Source organism: Daucus carota, chromosome 8 (assembly GCF_001625215.2).
Source record: "Daucus carota subsp. sativus chromosome 8, DH1 v3.0, whole genome shotgun sequence".
NCBI lineage: Eukaryota > Viridiplantae > Streptophyta > Magnoliopsida > Apiales > Apiaceae > Daucus > Daucus carota.
In genome coordinates this window covers 16,732,581-16,752,981 of record NC_030388.2, presented here as the reverse complement: position 1 = coordinate 16,752,981, position 20,401 = coordinate 16,732,581, and the positions used below count along the sequence as shown (strand labels likewise).

Here is a 20,401-nt window from a genome sequence, read left to right as displayed (position 1 = left end):
CCTAACTACACGTCCAACGATAAATCAGAAACTATATCAATAAATCAACCTATCCTTTTAACTGCAAAATTGCAAAATACCTATTTTGTTAAAAACTTCACTCGTTGATGTGTTTTTTTTTATCAACATACTACAATATATTATATGTTGATCAGCTACATTTCTTTTATACAAAATGATACTAATTTGTTTTATAATCAAGAGATCCGTAACAAAACACCAACTAAAATCATATATATATATATATAGGGTGAAAGCCAAATTTACTGTTTTTTCAACATTCAGTGCCCAAAATATCATGAATCGGAAAAACTGACTTAAATAATCATTTAAATACGCATATCACACATGCGTCTATCAGTTGCACAGATATATGATGCGAGTAGTTTATTATATGCATGATCCACATCTCTAAATGCCAAGACACGCATATTTCATATGCGTGTTTCTTCTAACATTGTACCTGCACGCATTCGCACGATGCGACTATTTGCATTTGGTGGGATTGACATAAACCTTCTTGTGCTTCTTTTATCATCGTGTTGTCATCATTTTTTAGACTATACATAAACACTATACTTACTTCTCAACAACTTCATCAATATGCGAGCACGAGACAAGCGCATGTTCAACATGCGTGTATCTTTATTCCAGTACACGGTCTTCCTAAAAAATGCCTCCTGCACACATATTATTCCTAAAAAGGTGTTGTGTGATATGAGAGCTTCCATGACACACATGTCTGGGCATATAATAAAATTACAGTTTGCTGCTTTTGCAATACTCTAGAGCACCAGACCTTATGCGCATGCTCTATATGCGAGCCTATTTAGGTATTTTGGACACACAATATGAAATCTGATATTTTAGGCACTTATATCTAAAAAATATGATATTTAAGTCATTTTCTCTATCTATATATATAATATATATTCATTATTTATAGTAGGGCTGTCAAAAAAATCCGAAAGATCCGATATCCGTCCGAAAAATCCTTTACCGTATCAGGGAAAAAGCGGATATAATCCGTATCCGGAATAAAATGGATAGTATCCGTATTCGAATCCGGGGTTTGCAGATACGGATATGGATATAGGTGTATCTGTATCCGAAAATATCCGTATCCGAAATTATTATTATATGTATATAATAATACTTATATAAATTTATTATTTACTAATATTTTTATTTTATCATATAAATTTTGAAAAAGAATTAATATTTAAAATAAAAAAGAAACATTAAGTATCTTGCAAATGGAGAAAATGGAACTATATTCATCAAGTTTTTTCTTTTTAAAATTGTTGCGGATAGTGTTGTTTTGTGATTTTAAGTTGTTAAAATTAATATTTTGTTCGAAATATTTGGCCTGAATGCCCAAATTCCTGTTAAAGTATGTTATTAATTTCTGACTCGGTATACATTTGCTGTTGAACGGTTCAAAATATGTTTTTTTTAATTAATATCAGAATGCATATTTGATTTTTGGTGATATTTGAAAAAGCGGATACGGATATTATCCGTATCCGGATAATATCCGGCCGGATACGGATACAGATCTTTTTATCCTAAAATTTATGTATCCGTATCCGGATCCGATTTTGAGTAGGTGGATACGGATACGGGCAAATCCGTATCCGTTTTATCCGTTTGACACCCCTAATTTATAGTTCGTGTTCTAAAATTTCTAATTTCTAATTTATTAAAACTTTGTCAATTAATTTTTATAAAATTTTTTAATAAAGTCTCCATTAAATTGTGAATCATACCCGATGTCCGTTTTTACAAACTAACCTGAGTGTGTGTATAAAATATATAAGTCAAACGGAAAGTGTTATAAAAATCCCCGATTTAACCGATCAATCCCCTGCAATGTGGATGATCGAATTGATTTTTGAATATGATTAACCTTTATAAAAGTTTCTTAATCAAAGTATATATAATAATTTATTAAAATTGAAATACTATATTATTTTTATTATAAACAATTGTAGAATTTATGATGTAGCTAATATATATTTGTTAGCAAATAACTAATATAATAACAAATAAATATTAAAAAATATTTTAATATTGAAATTAATCCGATTTCACCTGTTAATCCCCCGATTTTTTTTATTAATCCCGATTGGTATCACAACCGGTCCGCTTCCCGATTTCTTAACACTGCAAACGGGCCATGGAGGGAGGGGTATTTCAGAGTTTCTCAAATTTACAACGATCAAAACAGTATCGTCAGAAAATCAGCCACACTATCTGAAAGAGTCACAACACAACCAATAAACCCCAATATACAATACATACAACCACGGTGGCGACGGCGATAATCAGCCAGCACGGTCGTTTAAAGCCTCTCGCACCTTCACATTGTACTCTCTTCTTTTCTCACCCTCTAATTTCGCTTTAATTAACTGTATATACAACTATGCGTGTTTCCTGTGCGTATATATGTGCAGGTTGGTAAATCTGATCATCTTTATTTGATTAGGTTGTGATTGAGGCCTAATTATCGCAGAATCTTAATCTTGATAAATTGTTTCGCATCTTTTCTCGGCAAATTAGTAGAGGGTCTTTGGGTGTGTATTAGGCCTTGATGAATGAATTAAATTTTCCGGACCTGAGATTGTTTATTATAGAGGTTTAACTTATGGGGTAGCTTGATCGAGCTATAGCAGTTCTAAATGTTGGAATTTGTTCGTAATTACTGTAACTCAGCATTTTAGCTTTTAAAGGAGTTATAACTCTTATGCTGATAATTATTTGTTGATGGTAATTTGTTACTTTTGTATACCGGACACTTTTTTCATTGTTAGTTTGTCTTTTCTCTTCTTTTTATTCGATGTTTCTTTTATTATCATAAATACCCCTCCCTCAGTTATATCCGTTAGGGTGGACTTAACGGCAGCCACATTTAGAGGGTGGTATTGTATCATGATTTTTTATGACTTTTAAAATCAGGGTATATTCAATTAGGACTTTTAAATACTCTTTAAAAGTAAAGAGGTATTGTATCAGGATTTTTAAAAAGTATTTCAAAGTTTGAGGTATTGAATTACAACTTTTAAAGAGTTATTGAAAGTCAGTTGTTATTCAATATATCAATGACTTGGGTGGAAAAATATAATTGATAGAATTTTAATGACTTTCTATGAAAAATTGTATATATTTTTTTCAGAAAAATTGTCAGGCAATTATTATCAAGATTTGACATGACTTTATCTTCCCTCAATTAACCAGTCGCTCCAACCTAGGGTTTCATCCTCTGCGAAAAGTCTTTCCAATTCAAGTACTTTCAATGTTAAAGTTTTGAGGCTACAATAGAATTCATTTGTTTTGTCGAGATTTTATATTTGGATCAGTTTTTAAAATTGTGGTACTTGCCATTGGCTTATCAACAGGCCAAAGCTGGAGAAAAACAAGAAAGGAAGAAAATGATATAAAGCACTTAACTATTTGCCAGTGGCTTATCAGCTGGCTGTAAATTGTTGGTACAGTCTAATAAAAAATTTTAAACTAACTGCAGAGTACTTGAGTGGTTTTCAACTTTTCCTAAATGCTAAATCGTTGGAATATAACAACCAATGAATTAACAGAGTACAATCTTTTTAGAGGCCAAAAACTATAACTTGGTGATGATCAATTGATCATACCAAGTTAGGAGTTTTTGTGCCAGAAGAAAAGTAGGCTCCTGCCCTGTAAATGGTCCAGCTAATGGCATGAATAAATATACACTGCTAATGGCATTGCGTTAATAGTGCAACTTAAATATCTTTAACGGGAAGGCTTCTGTTGTATCAACATTCCACATACCAGTAGACAGGTTTATTAGTTCTTAACAATTGTCACAATTATGTGCAGGCTATTTATAAGAGAAGATTGAGAGGGTATAGTAAAAGGTCCAGAGGGTTTAAGAGAGGCTATTTATGATTTTAATAAAAGTCTATTAAAGTATTTGAAAGTCATGAATTTGTAAAAAAAAGTCTGTTAAAGTTTTTAAAAGTCATTGTCTTAGGAGTCATGATTTTTTTTTTAAATCTTAAGAAGTCAACAAGACTCATTAAAAGTTCATAAAATCCATTAAAGTCATCCTCCCAAAATTTATCATTAAAAGTCATGATACAATACCAGCCCCTTATAGAAGGCGGAGGAGAACTCCAGCCACGTTTTTGCTATTTTTAAAGTTCAGCCACAAAAATGCGAATTGGTGTAAAATGTAGCCACATCCTTGAAATTTACTCAAATTTATATGAAGCAAAGTTATGTTTTTGAAAGCTTTTTCAACATGAACAAACTGCAAGGTTTTAACCAGCTCAGTTATGATTTAGCTATTTAACCCTATATCTAATACAGAACTGCAGTCTGCAACCTGGGTTGAGGACCAGAGGCGGCATCAACATCCGACGAGATCAGTGGGGAAAACAGTACAATCGACCACAATCCGTGTGTTTTCATTTTGTTTTGTTTTTATCAACCAGAACATAACAGACCAAGAACAGCAACAAATTAGGAAAGATGCCAGAAGTAAGGATTATTGCCAAGAATTTCATGGACATGGTGGCTTCTTTGCCTGCTACAAAGCTTGATAATTTGTATCACAATGCTTTCATTTGTGAAGCCATTCTCAGGTCACCTCTCTCTCTCTCTCTCTCTCTCTCTCTCTCTCTCTCTCTCTCTCTCTCTCTCTCTCTCTCTCTCTGTCTGTGTGTTTGTCATATTATTATTTTTGTGTTTTGATTGAATCAACAATATTGTTATGAGGCTATTAGATTTGATGGATCAGGGGTTTGTGTTAAAAGATTATTGCCTTCTAAAATATAACAGTTCTTGATATTTTGTTTGTTGTGGTGGAATTTTTCCTTGTAATTTTGTTGTGCATTGCTTTTCCCTGTGATAACAGTCTGATAGCTGTTTAGTTTCATTGCATAGAGTGACTTGATAAATGTGGTGAGTTTGGTATTAAGAATCGATGAAATGGATTTTGGGAAGTGTTATTTTGCTGAGCCCGATGTGATGACTTAGGATGAAACATAATGGAGTGAAGTTGGAGAATTTGGTGTTTGTCAAATTTATGTCTCTATCTCGTACTTGATTGTAGTTTTACTGAAATGCATCCAGCATAAACATTTTGAAATTCTGATTATACGTTGTTCATACTGCCTTTTTAAAGATGTATTTTTAATCGTCGGTTTTGGTCTGTACATGGGTGTTTCCGATTATTAGATCTTTGCCACCTCTAGCCAAAAAGTATGTGCTGCAGATGTTGTACATTATTGAGCCTATAGTCACTACATCAATGGAAGCGTGGGTGGCTGCTGAAGGAATGTCAAAGCATAGAGTCGCCATTGACAAATTAGTTCAGTTGAGACTATTTACTGAAACTGTTGACAGGTATGTTTCTCACTTTACCATGTTGGTTATAATAATGGTATTGTTTATTGAACATCTGCTTAAGTAAACAGATAAGCATGAGGTGAAATCTTGAATTAGACTAGATAATGATAAACAAAATATTTATGTTCCTATGTTCTTTAAATATGCGTGAGCACCTTTCCCATTTTTTTAAGTTACAGCTTAAAGTATCTTCAAGGCCATCCTTGTTACTACAATGGAAAATTCCTTTTTTTTTTTATAGGTTTTACAGCTCTTACCCTTTAGTAATTTAAAATTTATATCTAAGCTTTGAATTCTCTGATGGCAGTTGTATTGTATAGCGTTCTCGTTGGAGGTCAATTTGGGGTATGGTTGTGAAATTTTGGATGTGATGTAGCTTACTTCTTTTCCTGTTTATATTAGCAGGAAAAGGGAAACCACGTACAGACTGAATCCAACATTTCAGAAAAACCTTCAGAATCATATATTACATGGGTAAACTAAAGTCTATATTGCTAACATGTACATGTTTGATGAATATTATGTTTTCTCCTTTGATTTGCACCAAACAGGATTTAACTGTAGAAGAACACACCTTTATAAGAATGTTAATGTTACTTGCCAGGTATTGGTCATATTAATATGAGATACCGGATTCAAGTATATATAAAAAATTTAGGTTGGTGTACATTGTTCACCATGCACAAGGACAGAGATTGTTTAGTTAAAATCCAAAGCTGTTAATTAGGTGGTTTTGGTGGACAAGAAACTGCATGGAAGATACGTGTATAAAAAGCTCCAGGATGAACATATATTCGAGTATTAAGTCCATCATATAAGCCTATGACATGTAGAAAGCACCCTGAATGTTTTAGTGGGCAAAATGAAAATGAGAGTTATTTTGTAAGACCACATATAGGCAACCATGCGGATTTGTTAAAATATATCTGGTTCACAATGTGAGTGTACTGACTTCTGTATGTGTGTGTCTGTATGTCTATTACATGTATAACCTATAGAATCGATATTGCAGAGGGGTTTTACCAAGGGAACCTATGAAAATAAATGTGAGGCTTCCAAGCTCAGCTGATTTAGATGCCTATGCCTCTGGACAGTGGGAGGTGATAGCCTTTTCTTTGCATTAATTTTCCCGTTCCAGTTATAATTAATGTAATTAGTTTCAGCCTAATAATTTAAGAGTTTTCAAGCAGTTTATTGCTTGCTTTCCACACTATGTCTCGCTATGTTGTGGCTTCTTTATAATTTTAACTTTGTTACATCAGAGCTTTCTGTTGCACCTTATAAGCTCCACAGAAGCTGAAGCAACAAGAAACATCAGCTCCTCTATGATGAAAATTTTCCAGAGAGGCCTTCTAAGTCAAAGGTTTTTAAATGCACATGTTTCAATTCCGTGATTTCTATCTATTCATCTTGGTCATTTTTCTTTTAACGTTGTATAACATGAGGAGTTGATAACTTATCTGTGGTTTGGTGTTTCTTTCTTAGAGACAGGGAAGCTCCTATGTTAACAGAGAGTGGTTTTCAGTTCTTGGTATGGCACTGTTACTCTTACTCCTTATTTTGTAAACATTGTTCTACTGGAACATATGTTAATGTTCATGTGTGACAGCTTATGGATACAAATGCACAACTTTGGTATGTCATCAGGGAGTATATTACTCATTGTGAGGTATGGCTTACAGTTCCTTCTCCCCACTGCCTTTTAGTCTTTTGATATGATCTTAGTGTAGTGGCATTGCTGAACTATTAGGGCTTGATATATATGTGGAGTTACCTTGGGACCCTCTTTCTTCTTTGTAAAACTATATTTCTCCCAGTATAGGTATGATCATCCCCTGATGTATGAAATTCTAATCATTGAGTTATATGACCTAATACATGATATGGGTTGCCACCTGCATAGTAATCAACTTGAATCACCTGATAGTTGGTATATTACTCGGGGGCTGTTGTCCTTGTTCCTCAGTTGCAGTAAATTTTCAATTTTTAGATAGGAAATTATGTTTTACACTATTTAGAGGATATATATTGCAATTCAAAACCCTCTTTTTTTAATGGTTATCAGAACTCGGAGACGGAAAGTGAATGGACTCATAATACAAAGATGTATAGAGTATTCCTCTGATATAAAAATGGATTAGAGTATCTAAATTTCCTGATATATAGTAATGGAGATCCTTTTTCATGCAGGAGCGAGGTGTTGATACGTCAGATCTTATCTCATTTCTACTGGAGCTCAGTTTCCATGTTTCTGGTGAGGTATCACTTCTCCATATGTATCCTTTGTCATGCTGCATATAAGTTAGTATTATATATGTTTATTCAGTTTACTTGTACGAATATTTGACGTATTAGAATAATCAGAGATAAATAACTTTGTGTGAAACTAATGCTAAATTGTTGAAGCTTCAAAACTATTTATTAAGGTTACTCCAGAGGTTTTTATACCTAATCGTATGTTATAATTATTTTCTTTACATGTAGGCTTATAATATGAACACTTTGAGTCACAGTCAGGGATCCATAGTTAAGGACCTTGCAGACCTAGGGTTGGTCAAGCTTCAGCAGGTGAATGCTACTACTTCCTGTTTCTTATGTGATACATATGCTTATTAACATCCCACTATTTGTCTGTATACTTCTAAGAATTTAGTATGTATTCTGTTCACAAGGGTATGAAAGAGAGTTGGTTCATTCCTACGAAATTGGCTATCAATCTTTCAATTAGTCTATCCGATGCATCGTCCAGAAAACAGGTATATTTTTCTAATTCTGTGTTCATAAATAGCTTGAAGATAAAGGAAAATTATTATGATTTAAGTAGTTGACACAGGAAATTAGAGACTGACCTAAAGAATGAACCATGATAATGGATGTAACCCTTCAAAAATGTAATAAGAGTGGTTGAGTTATGGATACTCCTTTCATAGGATCTGTAACAGGATGTGTTTTCTAATAAATCTGAAAAGTTGTTATATGAAATTTTCTCAAACTTAATTGTTTCTGATAAACTCTTAATTGTTTGTTTTAAAGTGCTTCAGTAATGTCAATACAAAGTGTGCTGTTTAGGTGCAGCTATTATGTTAAATACTAAAATTACTGATGTATAAAGGAATGAACTGCTGGATATGTTTTGGGTCAATTTGCCATTATAGAAATGATGTTGGACCCCCCCAAAAAAATGAAGATAGACATAGCCTCTCTGGTCATATGGATGTTTGGGTCAAATGAGATGTATCTATTGGACATTCTAATAAAAAATTTAAATAAGAATTAGGTAAAATATCGATTCATTAGCTCAATACAGTTCCATGGTGGTTAGTATGTGTTTGGAGGCAGGCCCTTAGAGCATGGAAATATGTGCTTCTACCATTGCTGCCTGTAACATGTGATATGTAGGACATCAAAGTGACTGCTTTTCTCATCAACTCAAAATCAGTGACTTTAATAGCTATTTATACTAGAGTTGGTATTTATTCAAGTGTAGGGGGATAGTTGCGAATCAAACCCTAGAACTCTTCTAGCACTAGACTACTAGAGCACCCTTATTACTTCTCGGCCACTCCATGATTCTTGACTTGGCTAATATTTCCAATTATTCTATTCATGTTGTATAGGTATCCATAACCATTTCTTTTATATCTGCAGGGCTATGTTGTTGTGGAGACAAACTTTAGGCTTTATGCATATACAACATCTAAGTTGCACTGTGAGATTTTACGCCTATTTGCAAGGTAATCCCGTGTGTTCATTATCCTTTTTGGTTTATGAGTGAGTATTTACTTAAACAACTTAAACTATATATGATTGTGCAAATATTACTTGAATTTTGATGATTGTTTCTAAATTTCACTTGATAAATTCTTTAGCAGATGTTTCTGTGTGTAGTTATTTACTATTATTACGTGTTTCCAGATCTGTATAACAATGCTCTCTGTACAGAAAACTGTCAGCTTTTAGATATGAGCCAAAATAGTAGTAAGCTGGTGTCTGATGGAACTGAAAGAATTTCTTTGGTGATCAAGGACCTATGTATAAAGCTAGTGCTGAACAAAAAGGTCATCTGATAAATAATCTATATGTAATAGCTGATTTGCTGCAGAATTGCTATTTCGACACACTTAGCTATTTTAAACAGAATTAATTATAAGGGGATAGCCTAGTGGTACGGGCTTATATCCTGTAGTCCTAGTTAGAACAGATACTAATTTGTAGGGCAATTAAAGCATCATTGTTCCAAAAAAGTAAACTGTTATAGGATATCATGTTTTCCCAATATAATCACACAAATTTTTATTAAACCGCATATATAGATATAATGTTTCATGTTAGCTAAGTTCTCTTTCTTTGTAGATATCACTTACTACTATAGTTAGAAATAGTAATTAAACTACGTCTTCAGGAATCTTCGGAGATAGTTAATAAACTAGTACTGTTCCATCAAAATTCTAGTATGTGCCACCAAAAAAAGCATGTTTTAGCTGGGGTTGGCTATAAGCCATTAAGAGATATAATGTTTGCAAGTATTCCTTGAAATAAAAAACTAAAGGATAAGATGTACTTTGATAAGATGAAAGTCTAAACTTGATTTTTGTGGTTCAGTTGAAGTTAAACTCCACCTGAATCTTCTGACCCAAATTTTGTAAAGAACCTGTTACCTTTCAGTTCACTTAATGACTTAACTTTTTATTTGCTTAGACTCAATTAGGTGGAGAAACATATACTGTTTCAGTTCACATAACACTTAACTTTCTATGGTATTATATAACTTCCTATGGTATTATGATTATATGTTTAACTGGCAGTGATTCTTGATATTAATGCCAATTTCTTAGCTTCAGTAAAAATATTTTGTACTGACTATTGCATCAATAGATAATACTACCATTGAGTGAGCTGTTTGCTTTATAAGAAATCCATATATGAATATATTGTTGTGTTAAAATTGCAGGATAGAATATCAGCTGCCAAATCTCATTGTTGGAGCAATTACAAAAGAAAATCTCTATAAGGCTTTTCAAAATGGCATCACCTCAGATCAGGCAAGTATTCATAATTTCATATTATTATACATCATCTCTGTGACCTTTTAGTATACGCCACTCAGTAATAAGAATTTCATTACATTATTATATTTCGTTTACCAAAAGGTATCCACTTCCAGTTGATGACAATATCAGATTATACTATGCCTGGAGATTAATGTCACCATCTTCTTATGCAGTCAGTTGTTACCTGAAATTTATACACTATGATCTTTAGATTAACATGGAATTATGCTATATTGCTATATATGTACATATTTGACGACTAAACTCTTGAGGGGCTGGAGTTTATACAGAATGTTCTAGCATCTAATATAGTGTCTAACTAGCAACATGTACAGCAAGTGGCTATCTCATGTCCATACTGTTCAGCAGTCCTGTCTTACATGCTAGGTATTATATTAATTTTCCTGATAAATCTTCGCAAGTCATCAACTTATTGCTTCTAAGTTGGGTGTGGGTGTGTTGAGCAAATACCCAGTGTTTAGTTACCAAATACATGTGATTGATACAAACTTTGTTAGGCTTTTCCAAGTTCCACAGTCTTGGGGTAGCCTACCTAACTGACAGCCAGCAACTGATTTCTTTGAAAGTTTACACAAACAAAATCCGTGCATCACAAAAAACCTGATATCTATTTGGAGAATTTAGGACAGCATGCAGGAGATACTCATTGTGGATATATTGATAAAAGCATAGGTAATGTGCTATTGCTGCACAGCCTGATTGCACTCTTCTGCTCTGATTCTCTTAAGGAAGTTTTTGGTGTGCGTACTGATGGATTATCTCTGATAGTGCATAATCCTCAGTGTTTACATGCTAGCTTGTTTATCAGATGATGATATACTCTTGTATCTGCTTGATCATCTCTATGGAGCACATTTAAGTAGTATGCCTTCGGATTTGCACAGATTATTTGCTTTCTCCAGCAGAATGCACATCCTCGAGTCGCTGAAAAAGTGCCTTCTGTACCAGAGAATGTAACCGATCAGGTTTTTCTTCTTTTTCCATTCTTCCACAGGGATCTTATAACCTCTTAGCTGCATGTCTTTCAAGATTGTTTGCTGCATTCGGGGATTTAAGTTCCAATGAACTTAGATTACACATGGTTAATGTTTAGTATTTTTTACCGTATCTCATCTTCATAGTGTTTGTTAGCAGCCTACCTGTATGAAAAATAAAAATGAACAAAACGTAATAGTCTAATTGATTAAGTGGGCATTTCTGACATCTATTATTTTTTGACAGATAAGGTTGTGGGAATCAGATTTGAATAGGGTTGAAATGACACCTTCTCATTTGTATGACGAGTTTCCTTCCAGGGTAAGAACCAATTTCAGACGCTGTTGCAATGTTTTCGAGATATAAATATATATAAGCTAGTCTCTATGTTTTTTTTTCAGGATGCCTTTGAGGCTGCCTGTGATTTTGCACGGGAGTATGGTGGGTTGCTATGGGAAGATTCAGTAAAGATGCGTGTAATTGTGAAGGCTGAAACTTACGATCACATGAAAAGATTTCTTCGTCAAAAGTAATAGCTAGTTTCTTGTACCTAACATTACACTGCTAATGTTATTCAATCAATTTTGTTTTGAGAATTGTAAATTATATAGTAAGATGTCCCAGATGCATATATATCCATTAATTCATGCTACACCCAAAAAATATAGTATGCTGCGGATCATTTGAGGAATACCACCTTATTTGGAATTCTAAATCACTCTTTCTCCATTGTGTTCAGAGATAAAAATCCCCAGCAAAATACGGAATAGGTTGGGCTTGTGTTCATTATGTCTTCTGTTTTCACGTGTTTACTCTAGCATGAATTGCAGCAGTGCTTATACTTTGTTCAGTTGAGGCTTGCACAAAACGTTTGTGATTTTTAAACAAACCAAGAAACCAGTAATGTTTAAAGATAGCTGACTTTGAGCAGCTTTTTTTTGCCAGCTAATGCTCAGTTATAAGCAAAGCAAAATTCTAGTTTTAAAGTTCAACAAAACAAGTATTGGTTTATTTTCAGATGGAGTTTGGCCAGGGGGATAGGAAATGGATTGTTACTATGATGGAAGCCGAAAAAAGGTCCTACCGGGAGTCGAACCCAGGTCGCTGGATTCAAAGTCCAGAGTGCTAACCACTACACCATAGAACCAATTGTGCAAATTTTAAATTTGTAGCTAACAGGACGTAAATCAGTCTAAAGTATCACACTTAAACCCAACTTGCATGACAGAAGATTAGGGTTGATGGCACAGCGGCACCGGCATGCCAAGCGGCATGCCTTTTATTCATTTGGCATGCCATTTTACTAATTTTTTATATTATTTTTATATTATAAATAATAAAATTTATATAAATATTATATTTTATAAATATTTAAAATTTTAAATATAGTCCAACTTTACAGTTAAATTACCGCATCATAATTATATGCTTAAGGCCCAAATTCTAGGAATCTAGGTCCAATAACTATCAGTCCAATAACAAATTAAAAAGTATGAATTTAATCTTTATTGGAGTGTTGAAACTCTTTTTAGTGAAAATATTAGATAAACTACTAATATAAGTTAGCACTGTACTAAATTCTGTTGTTAATATTTACAAACTTTTGTTATATTTGTAAGTGCACTTTAGTATCAATCTTGTAATGATGTAACGGTTTTTGCTATATTTAATAGAAAATGGCATGCCATTTGGGCATGCCTTTTTGTAATATACATGCCTATAGGCATGCCCGTGAAAACACCCGTGACATGTACCCTACAGAAGATGCACCTCGCTACTCTATTAAGTGGGAACAAGCTGGAGAGGGAAATTTATATGAATGAATGAAAACAGCAACTTTGTTTTTGTCAACTTGAAGATCTTCTCTTGGACAACAACATGCATTCTTTGTTCAGACCCAACTCTTGCTTTGGTTCTAGTGTTCAAGCTGAATTAATGGAGGCATATATAAAGCAGAGATTCTCTTTCGGCAGCTCCTTCACCAGCTGCCTAAGTTCTCCTATATATTCCATCCACGGTGGGCCTTTTCAAGAGATATTCTGAGGCAAGAGAGCCTCAAACAAAGCCTTCAGATTAAGAAGAAATAATTTTTTTTACGCGTGTTTTAGGATTCTCATCACACATATTTCCCATTTATCAGATCAACTCTAAATTGATCTACTGGCAATAAAGATTTTCCTTTGGCCCATTGGAACGACTACCAAGAGATGCATAAATCATAATCACATGTACATGAAACATGAGACCCAAGACTGTTCCGTTGTCTCCATTTATTTCCTGATAAATTTCATTACCATATAAAGTTTTACCAGTCTTACAAAGGATCATAATGCAGGTGTTATACTAACATACTAAATTGGAGACAGAGCAGTCCAGCTCCAGACCCCAGTTTGCTACGGCTCTTGCAAACACTGTTGCTAAGTCCTACCATGCTGCCATCAATGTAGGATAAGAAGTCTATGCTTTAAAGGGCCTCAATTACCATCAACATCAGGGCGTTAAAATTCCAACTTCCGACAGCTAAGGCTGTCCCTTCCCTTACTGGCATTCGGTTCTTTCTATGATCACATATAGATCAGAGTAATAAATATTTTACGCTAAAATTATTTCAATAACCAAATATTTTCTAGCCAGTTAAGTCGTTCAACAGCCTCGAGCCTGGGAGCAGAAATACCATCAGTTATTGTTTCATCAGGGTATCTACTGTATTATCAGTAGCAGACTATATTATAAATAAATTACTCAGAAAAAAACAACTTGTGCAACAAGGTAACATTAGCATGTGAACACCCATAATATGTCCACTAATCTACAACGTACTCTTGTTTGACATACGAGCCAGTTTACTATTTTTGTGTAAGAAACTTGCTCTCACAGTCGTTGAAACTTGATATGTGAAACTAATTAATCAGCAGGGCCTTTAGAAGGCTAGAGTTGCAATGGCCAATGGCCCATGTACTACAGCAGATTAAGACAACTGGGACCTGGGAATTAATTTTTGTGTTCTAATCTATTGTGATTAGTGTCCTAATTTCTGTGCCACCTAACCGTACCCTTTTCTTTTTAAGCGACTCATTCTCCCCCCTTCAACCTCCAGTGCATTTGACTTGTTCAAAAGACCGCGACAAAGGGAAATTACAGAAGAAGAACAGGAACCAGTAGAATTACTGATGATGAGCTTAAGGAACTTGTTCTGAAATTACAAGCACAGATACCAGAGTCTAGTTCAAGGTGCACTGCAAGGGTAAGTTCCTCTATCTGCAATTCTGTTCAATGTCAAATTCTTCTGTTTTCTTCTGCTAATTACTGTCTTTAAACCTGATATTTATCATTGAATATGCATGACAATTGCTAGAAAAATGATCACATATCTCCTAGGAAATCAATTTCGGTATTGTTAAATGTAGCAATCTCTTACTATTGACGATATATAAAACAGCTAATAATCGTACTGAATATTTGAAATATAAGGCTTAAAGCTAGTAACAAATTTAAAATTAGCATTTTCACGTTATTAACAGAAGTTAAGTACGGTCTTACAGAGCAAATGCCTGCAGTGGATGAAATTCATGTATATCGAAATTGATATATCCAAGTACATGCAATGTATATGACCAGGTATCGTCATCAAAGATTCTCAAAGAGACATGCAACTACATCAAGAAGTTGCATAAAGAGGTGGACGATCTTCCTTCTTTATGCAGATACTTTTTGTATAATGATCTCCCCTGGTTTTGTTTTGTTGGAATAGTAATAGACAAACATGTTGGAAAAATGTAAGTTTTTCCCACATTGTTATGTCGATTTCGAATCACATATTTAAGTAACGATTGTTGTGTGCGCACAACGAGTGACGCTTAGAGCGCGTTGTCCTACGGGAGATCTTTCCAAGGCACTTTGAATCACTTAAAATGACTAAGAGATGAATGAGATAATAGTTTCTAAAGTTGGTCCCCTAAAAGTGGAAAAATAAGGAATGTGTTAGAAGTCTCACATTAATATTGCAAAGTAGAATAGTTGGGTTTATATGGCAAAACACTTATGGAGTGTAAATCATGTTCTTCCGAGGCCTCGCAAGGCTTCGGGCTTTCCGCGTGTGCGACCTGACGGACATGAATGTAGTAAAATTTAGATAATCATGGACACGAATGCAGTAAAATCTGGATAATCACGGACTAGTTTTGCTGAATTTTATATTCTATTGGGCTTGGTAAATTGACTTATCGAAAAACACACAGCCGCACATCATAATATAATTTATTTGAAGAGATATGTACATAGTACATACTGTAATCCTTCAACTGTTGTTTTGAGCAATTGACCATAGATGCATCCCTTAAATCATAAATCTTGAATCCATTTTCAAAGCCATTTTACACCCCCTATCCCCAATCTTCATATCTATTTACAAATAATGCCATCCAAATTTGCTAAAACTGAATACAATGTTAACCACACAATCTTACAACCCATGTGCACTTTCTATTTCCGGCTTTGGGTAATATTTTGGGTAGTCACGTGCTGCTGAGTATCATTTCCATCTCTTTGCTGTGAATGACTTTGGCAACCAGACAAATAGCGAATTCAGTCAAAAATACCACTCAGAACTCTGATTCTTTCCTCTTCTATACTTCTTGCCAGTGTAGACTCGATTTTGACTATGATTTTCAATTTGGGTCATACAAATTTGCTCTGCCATGTTTTTGTTTGGAGGGCATACAAAAATTGCAGAAGCTGTCAAATTGAAAGGAGGTGTTTTTGTTTCCTCATCTGTTCAGCTTTGCAGCTGGGTTTCACTACCAATTCGAATTTCAAATTACATTTCAAAATACATTCTGGGTTCAATTTCAGAGCAAAACCAGAAGAGCAGTTCATCCATCTCAGCTATCCATGAAAGAGGTACAAAAATCAGCTCCTCACTTTTTGGTTTTTTGATTATCTTTTATTTTGCAGGAACCACTATATTCGATTTTGATTTTGATTAATAATCTTTTATTTTACAGGCTAATTATAATCATCTTAAACTTGACAATTTTCCAACCTTAAACAGTGAAGGTTCTGGTGATTTCACGGCCCTCTTCTCAATTAAGTAGGTCAGATTATGTTATTGTTTAAAGTCCTGACGATGTGTTTGATACAATGCTTTTCAAATAGGTTCTGCATTGAAAAGAAGTAGGCGGGTGTTTCGGAGCAATGCAGTAAATACTAAGGGAGATGAAGGTGAGCATCTTAGTACCTATCTTAAATATATTTGTAAACAATGTTCTCGGGTAGATGTTCTAATTTAGTAGCCAATATTCTCATGTAGATGTTCTAATTTAGTATGTGTAAAATTTAAGGTTGATGTTCTATAAGCAGTAGACTATTATTCATTTCAGTGGCCTTCTGCATTTCAGTTTAAAATTAGACTATATATTAGTTTGGAACTGTTGAGCTGTTCTTCTGCATTCAAAATTGATGTTGTGCAATATTGTTTGAAGGTTCTGTACTGTGCTTTATTTCAGTTTAAAATTAGACTATATATTAGTTTGGAACTGTTGAGCTGTTCTTCTGCATTCAAAATTGATGTTGTGCAATATTGTTTGAAGGTTCTGTACTGTGCTTTAATACACAAGCATCTCCCATTGATCGTCAACCACTGTCATCCTTGACCAATCAGAGTTTAAGATCAAACGGTATGATTTCCAGTACAGAAATTATGTTTTTTGTGTTTAGTCAGAGTTTAAAATATAACAATATTACTCTTCTTCCCAGCTCAAAACACTAATTTACAGCTTGGTAATATAAATGGAATCCGTGGGAAATCAGCTTTCTCGGAAGTGTGGAAAACACCTCCAACAGGTATATTGCCCTCTGAAATTAGTTTATATGAACCCTTGACATGTTTTGGCAGCAATTGTCGCTGACATAGGTTTTATATTGTGTATGCAAGGTTCTGTACTCAACATGAGTGCACAATCATCTCCCAATGATCGTCAACCTATTTCAAATTTGACCTTGCATAATTTAAGACCAAATGGTATGGTTTCCAGCGAAGAAATCATTTTTTGTGTGTTTAGTCAATTCCATTTTCGCGACAATACAAATATACCAATATTACTCTCCTGATGGATTTTACATGATGTTTATATTTTTTACGCTTAAGGTACAATATTTATGGAGAATACAAAAGCATCTCCCAATGATCAACTGCCACTGTCAATGTTGACCAATCAGAGTTTGAGAACAACAGGTATCAAGAGGAAATTTGAAGACGGAATTTTTAGTGTTGACATATCAGAATTTCTGCATTACCTAAAATATAAACTAATAAGAAGAATTACTCTTTTTCCCAGCTGCCTACACTAATTCCAAGCTTGGTGGTCTAAATGGATTCCGTGGGAAATCAACTGTCTCGGATTCTTTAGTGTGGAAAACACCTCCAAGAGGTATACTGCCCTCTCAAATCAGTTTATATGAAATGTTGACATGTTTTGGCAGCAATAGTCACTGACATTAGTTTATATTGTGGCTGCAATGGACTGTTTATATATATATATATTTGAATGGTTTTAAGGTTCAGTTTTCAACATCAATACACAAGCGTCTCCCAATTCTCAAACTCCACTGTCAAATCTGACCAATCAGAATTTAATATCTGGTATGACTTCCACACTTTAAGCCATTTGTAATTAATAATAGAATATCCACATTTAAGCAATATCATACAGATAACCATATAAGCTTCTGATATTGCAATTGACATTAGCTGTAAATGTGCTCAGGCTCTGTATTCAACATGAATACACCATCATCGGCCAAAATTCGACCTCCACTGTCCAATTTGACTAATCAGAGTTTAAGATATTCCGGTATGACTTTTAAATTTGATTTCAAGATTACTTAATTACATGTATTTCAAGATTACTTAATTACATGTAATTAGAAATTTACAGCTAATACCAAAATTGTGATCGGTTTACCTGCAATGGACTGTTTACATTCTTTTTTTTTTTTGGGTTTTAAGGTTCTGTTTTCAACGTCAATACACAAGTGTCTCCGAATTCTCAAACTCCGCTCTCAAATTTGACAAATCAGATTTTAAGATCATCTGGTATGCCTTCCAGATTTCAATTGAGCTGTAATTATTATTTTTGAAATTAATAATTATAAGCAAATTTAAATGCAAACTATGTTTCTGTATTATTAGGTGAAGGTATCAACATCAAGGCACAAACTAATACAAATAACAGACCTTCTCTGTCCCAGCTAACAAATAATCGTTCAAGATCATCTGGTATTTATGGCAAATCAAATTCTAACAAATTTTTCAAATGAATGACTATTGTTTGTTGGTAACTGTTGTCTATTTCTTCAAATGTCCAGGGTTGAAGAAAACTGCACAAACTGCCATCAACAAGGACACAGCCCCCCTGTCTAACATGACAAATAAGAGGAAAAGATTAAATGGTATTTCTCCAAAAATTTACTCTGATCTTATTTCTATTTCCCACGGAAATGAATTTTTATGCTAAGAGTTTCACATATTCTTAACCAAATTGATTGAATACCAGGGAATTAACACTACAAGAAAAACATGATCCTACAACCGTTTTTCACCGTTGTTTGATGTCAAAATTTTTGGTCGTCTATTGAGGAGCCGTGTGATTTCGATCAGACAACAGTGCATCGAACCATTACTAGAAGCTACAGACACAACAGGTTCATAACTGTTACCGAAACTGTCATTCAACAACAGGTTGTATAAAAGACTGTATTGTTGGAACAGTTTACCTGCAACGGTTTTCCTCAAGAAGACAACGGTGTATTACTGTCAACTAAGAGTGCAAAATTTCTATATATTATTTGTCAAACAACGGGTAGTTTGTTGATTGTTGTTTTTGAAAGGCTAACCACAATAGGTTTAGGACAATACAGTTATGTTATGATGTCTTAGACAACACCTTGAGCCAGAGTATTGTAAGGAAGTCTTTCAAACATCGGTTTGTGAAATGTATTTCCAATAATGAGTTGTGGTTAACGGCCATTTTAAAGCTCTTTAGACCACATTTTTTGTTTAACTCCTATTGTAGTGCACCCCTTGAGACAACAGCGTCGTATATAATGTTGTTTGAAAGGCTAACCACAACAGTTTTAGGTCAATACTGTTATTTTATGCTGTCTTATACAACAATTTTAGGTAAATATTGTAAGGAGCTATTTCAAACAATGGTTTGTGATAGTATTTTAATACTAAGTTATGTTAACTGCCATCTTAATGCTCTTTAGACCACATTTTTTGTTTAAAGCATATTGTAGTGTTATCCTTGAGATAACACCATCGTATATTTTGTCGTTATGTGAACATGATAGACACAATATTACCATGTTTTAAAGTGTTGTGAATAGAGCTTTAGTCAACTGTTAAAACAATGTTACAGTGTTGTTCCAATTAGTTTGGTACAATGGCTGTTTTTGATTGAGAACACAATCATCTGTTGTATATAAAATTTTGCATATAAAATCCTGATTTCATCCAAACCACCTGTTTTCTAAAAACTAAATCCCAAAAATGAATCCACCAAACGAACAAACCGAGAACTAACTACCAATCACAAAAAAATCAAAATCCACCAAACCAACAAACCTAGAACTAGCTAGAACAAGAACAAGCCAATATATATAAATTCACCAAACCAACAAACTTAGAACTAGCTAGAACAAGAACAAGCCAATATATATAAATCCACCAAACACATATCAATCCAACAATCCTAGAACAAGCCAATATATATATATATATATCCACCAAACATCTAATATAAATCCACCAAACACAACCAATCCAACAATCCTACAACACTAGAACAAGAACCGGGCAATATATATAGATTGAGCACAATATATATAGATTGACCATGCAATCTACTAATAGATTGAGACAAATCTATCAATCTACCGACAATTCTGTTTGGATTGGACCA

General features: G+C 34.0%; 2 protein-coding genes and 1 non-coding gene across 5 annotated transcripts; 2 read left to right on the top strand and 1 right to left on the bottom strand.

The window, feature by feature from the left end:
- Positions 1-2,130: 2,130 nt before the first annotated feature.
- LOC108199997 (general transcription and DNA repair factor IIH subunit TFB2) lies at positions 2,131-12,153 on the top strand. Of its 3 annotated transcripts, none has more exons than XM_017368046.2 (16): positions 2,131-2,369; positions 4,351-4,625; positions 5,258-5,388; positions 5,794-5,865; positions 6,404-6,491; positions 6,654-6,754; positions 6,877-6,922; positions 7,001-7,060; positions 7,582-7,650; positions 7,876-7,959; positions 8,064-8,147; positions 9,040-9,125; positions 10,343-10,433; positions 11,348-11,428; positions 11,685-11,759; positions 11,840-12,153. In XM_017368046.2, exons 3-16 carry the CDS (start codon positions 5,258-5,260, stop codon positions 11,969-11,971), a joined length of 1,200 nt encoding a protein of 399 aa, XP_017223535.1. In that variant the 5' UTR covers positions 2,131-2,369; positions 4,351-4,625; the 3' UTR covers positions 11,972-12,153. The 3 variants fall into 3 exon arrangements, with proteins under 3 accessions (XP_017223535.1, XP_017223534.1, XP_017223533.1); XM_017368045.2 differs by having other exon boundaries at positions 5,221-5,388; positions 5,797-5,865; XM_017368044.2 differs by having other exon boundaries at positions 5,221-5,388.
- A 360-nt stretch (positions 12,154-12,513) lies between these two features.
- On the bottom strand, positions 12,514-12,585 carry TRNAQ-UUG (transfer RNA glutamine (anticodon UUG)). Its single transcript has one exon. It is a non-coding gene; the product is annotated as a tRNA-Gln (tRNA).
- A 2,073-nt stretch (positions 12,586-14,658) lies between these two features.
- On the top strand, positions 14,659-19,080 carry LOC108198649 (uncharacterized). Its single transcript, XM_064082655.1, has 16 exons — positions 14,659-14,682; positions 15,057-15,116; positions 16,217-16,337; positions 16,442-16,499; positions 16,593-16,658; positions 17,027-17,113; positions 17,193-17,279; positions 17,371-17,457; positions 17,584-17,670; positions 17,774-17,866; positions 17,995-18,078; positions 18,203-18,289; positions 18,445-18,531; positions 18,628-18,714; positions 18,804-18,887; positions 18,992-19,080. Exons 3-16 carry the CDS (start codon positions 16,329-16,331, stop codon positions 18,997-18,999), a joined length of 1,011 nt encoding a protein of 336 aa, XP_063938725.1. The 5' UTR covers positions 14,659-14,682; positions 15,057-15,116; positions 16,217-16,328; the 3' UTR covers positions 19,000-19,080.
- Positions 19,081-20,401: the final 1,321 nt, after the last annotated feature.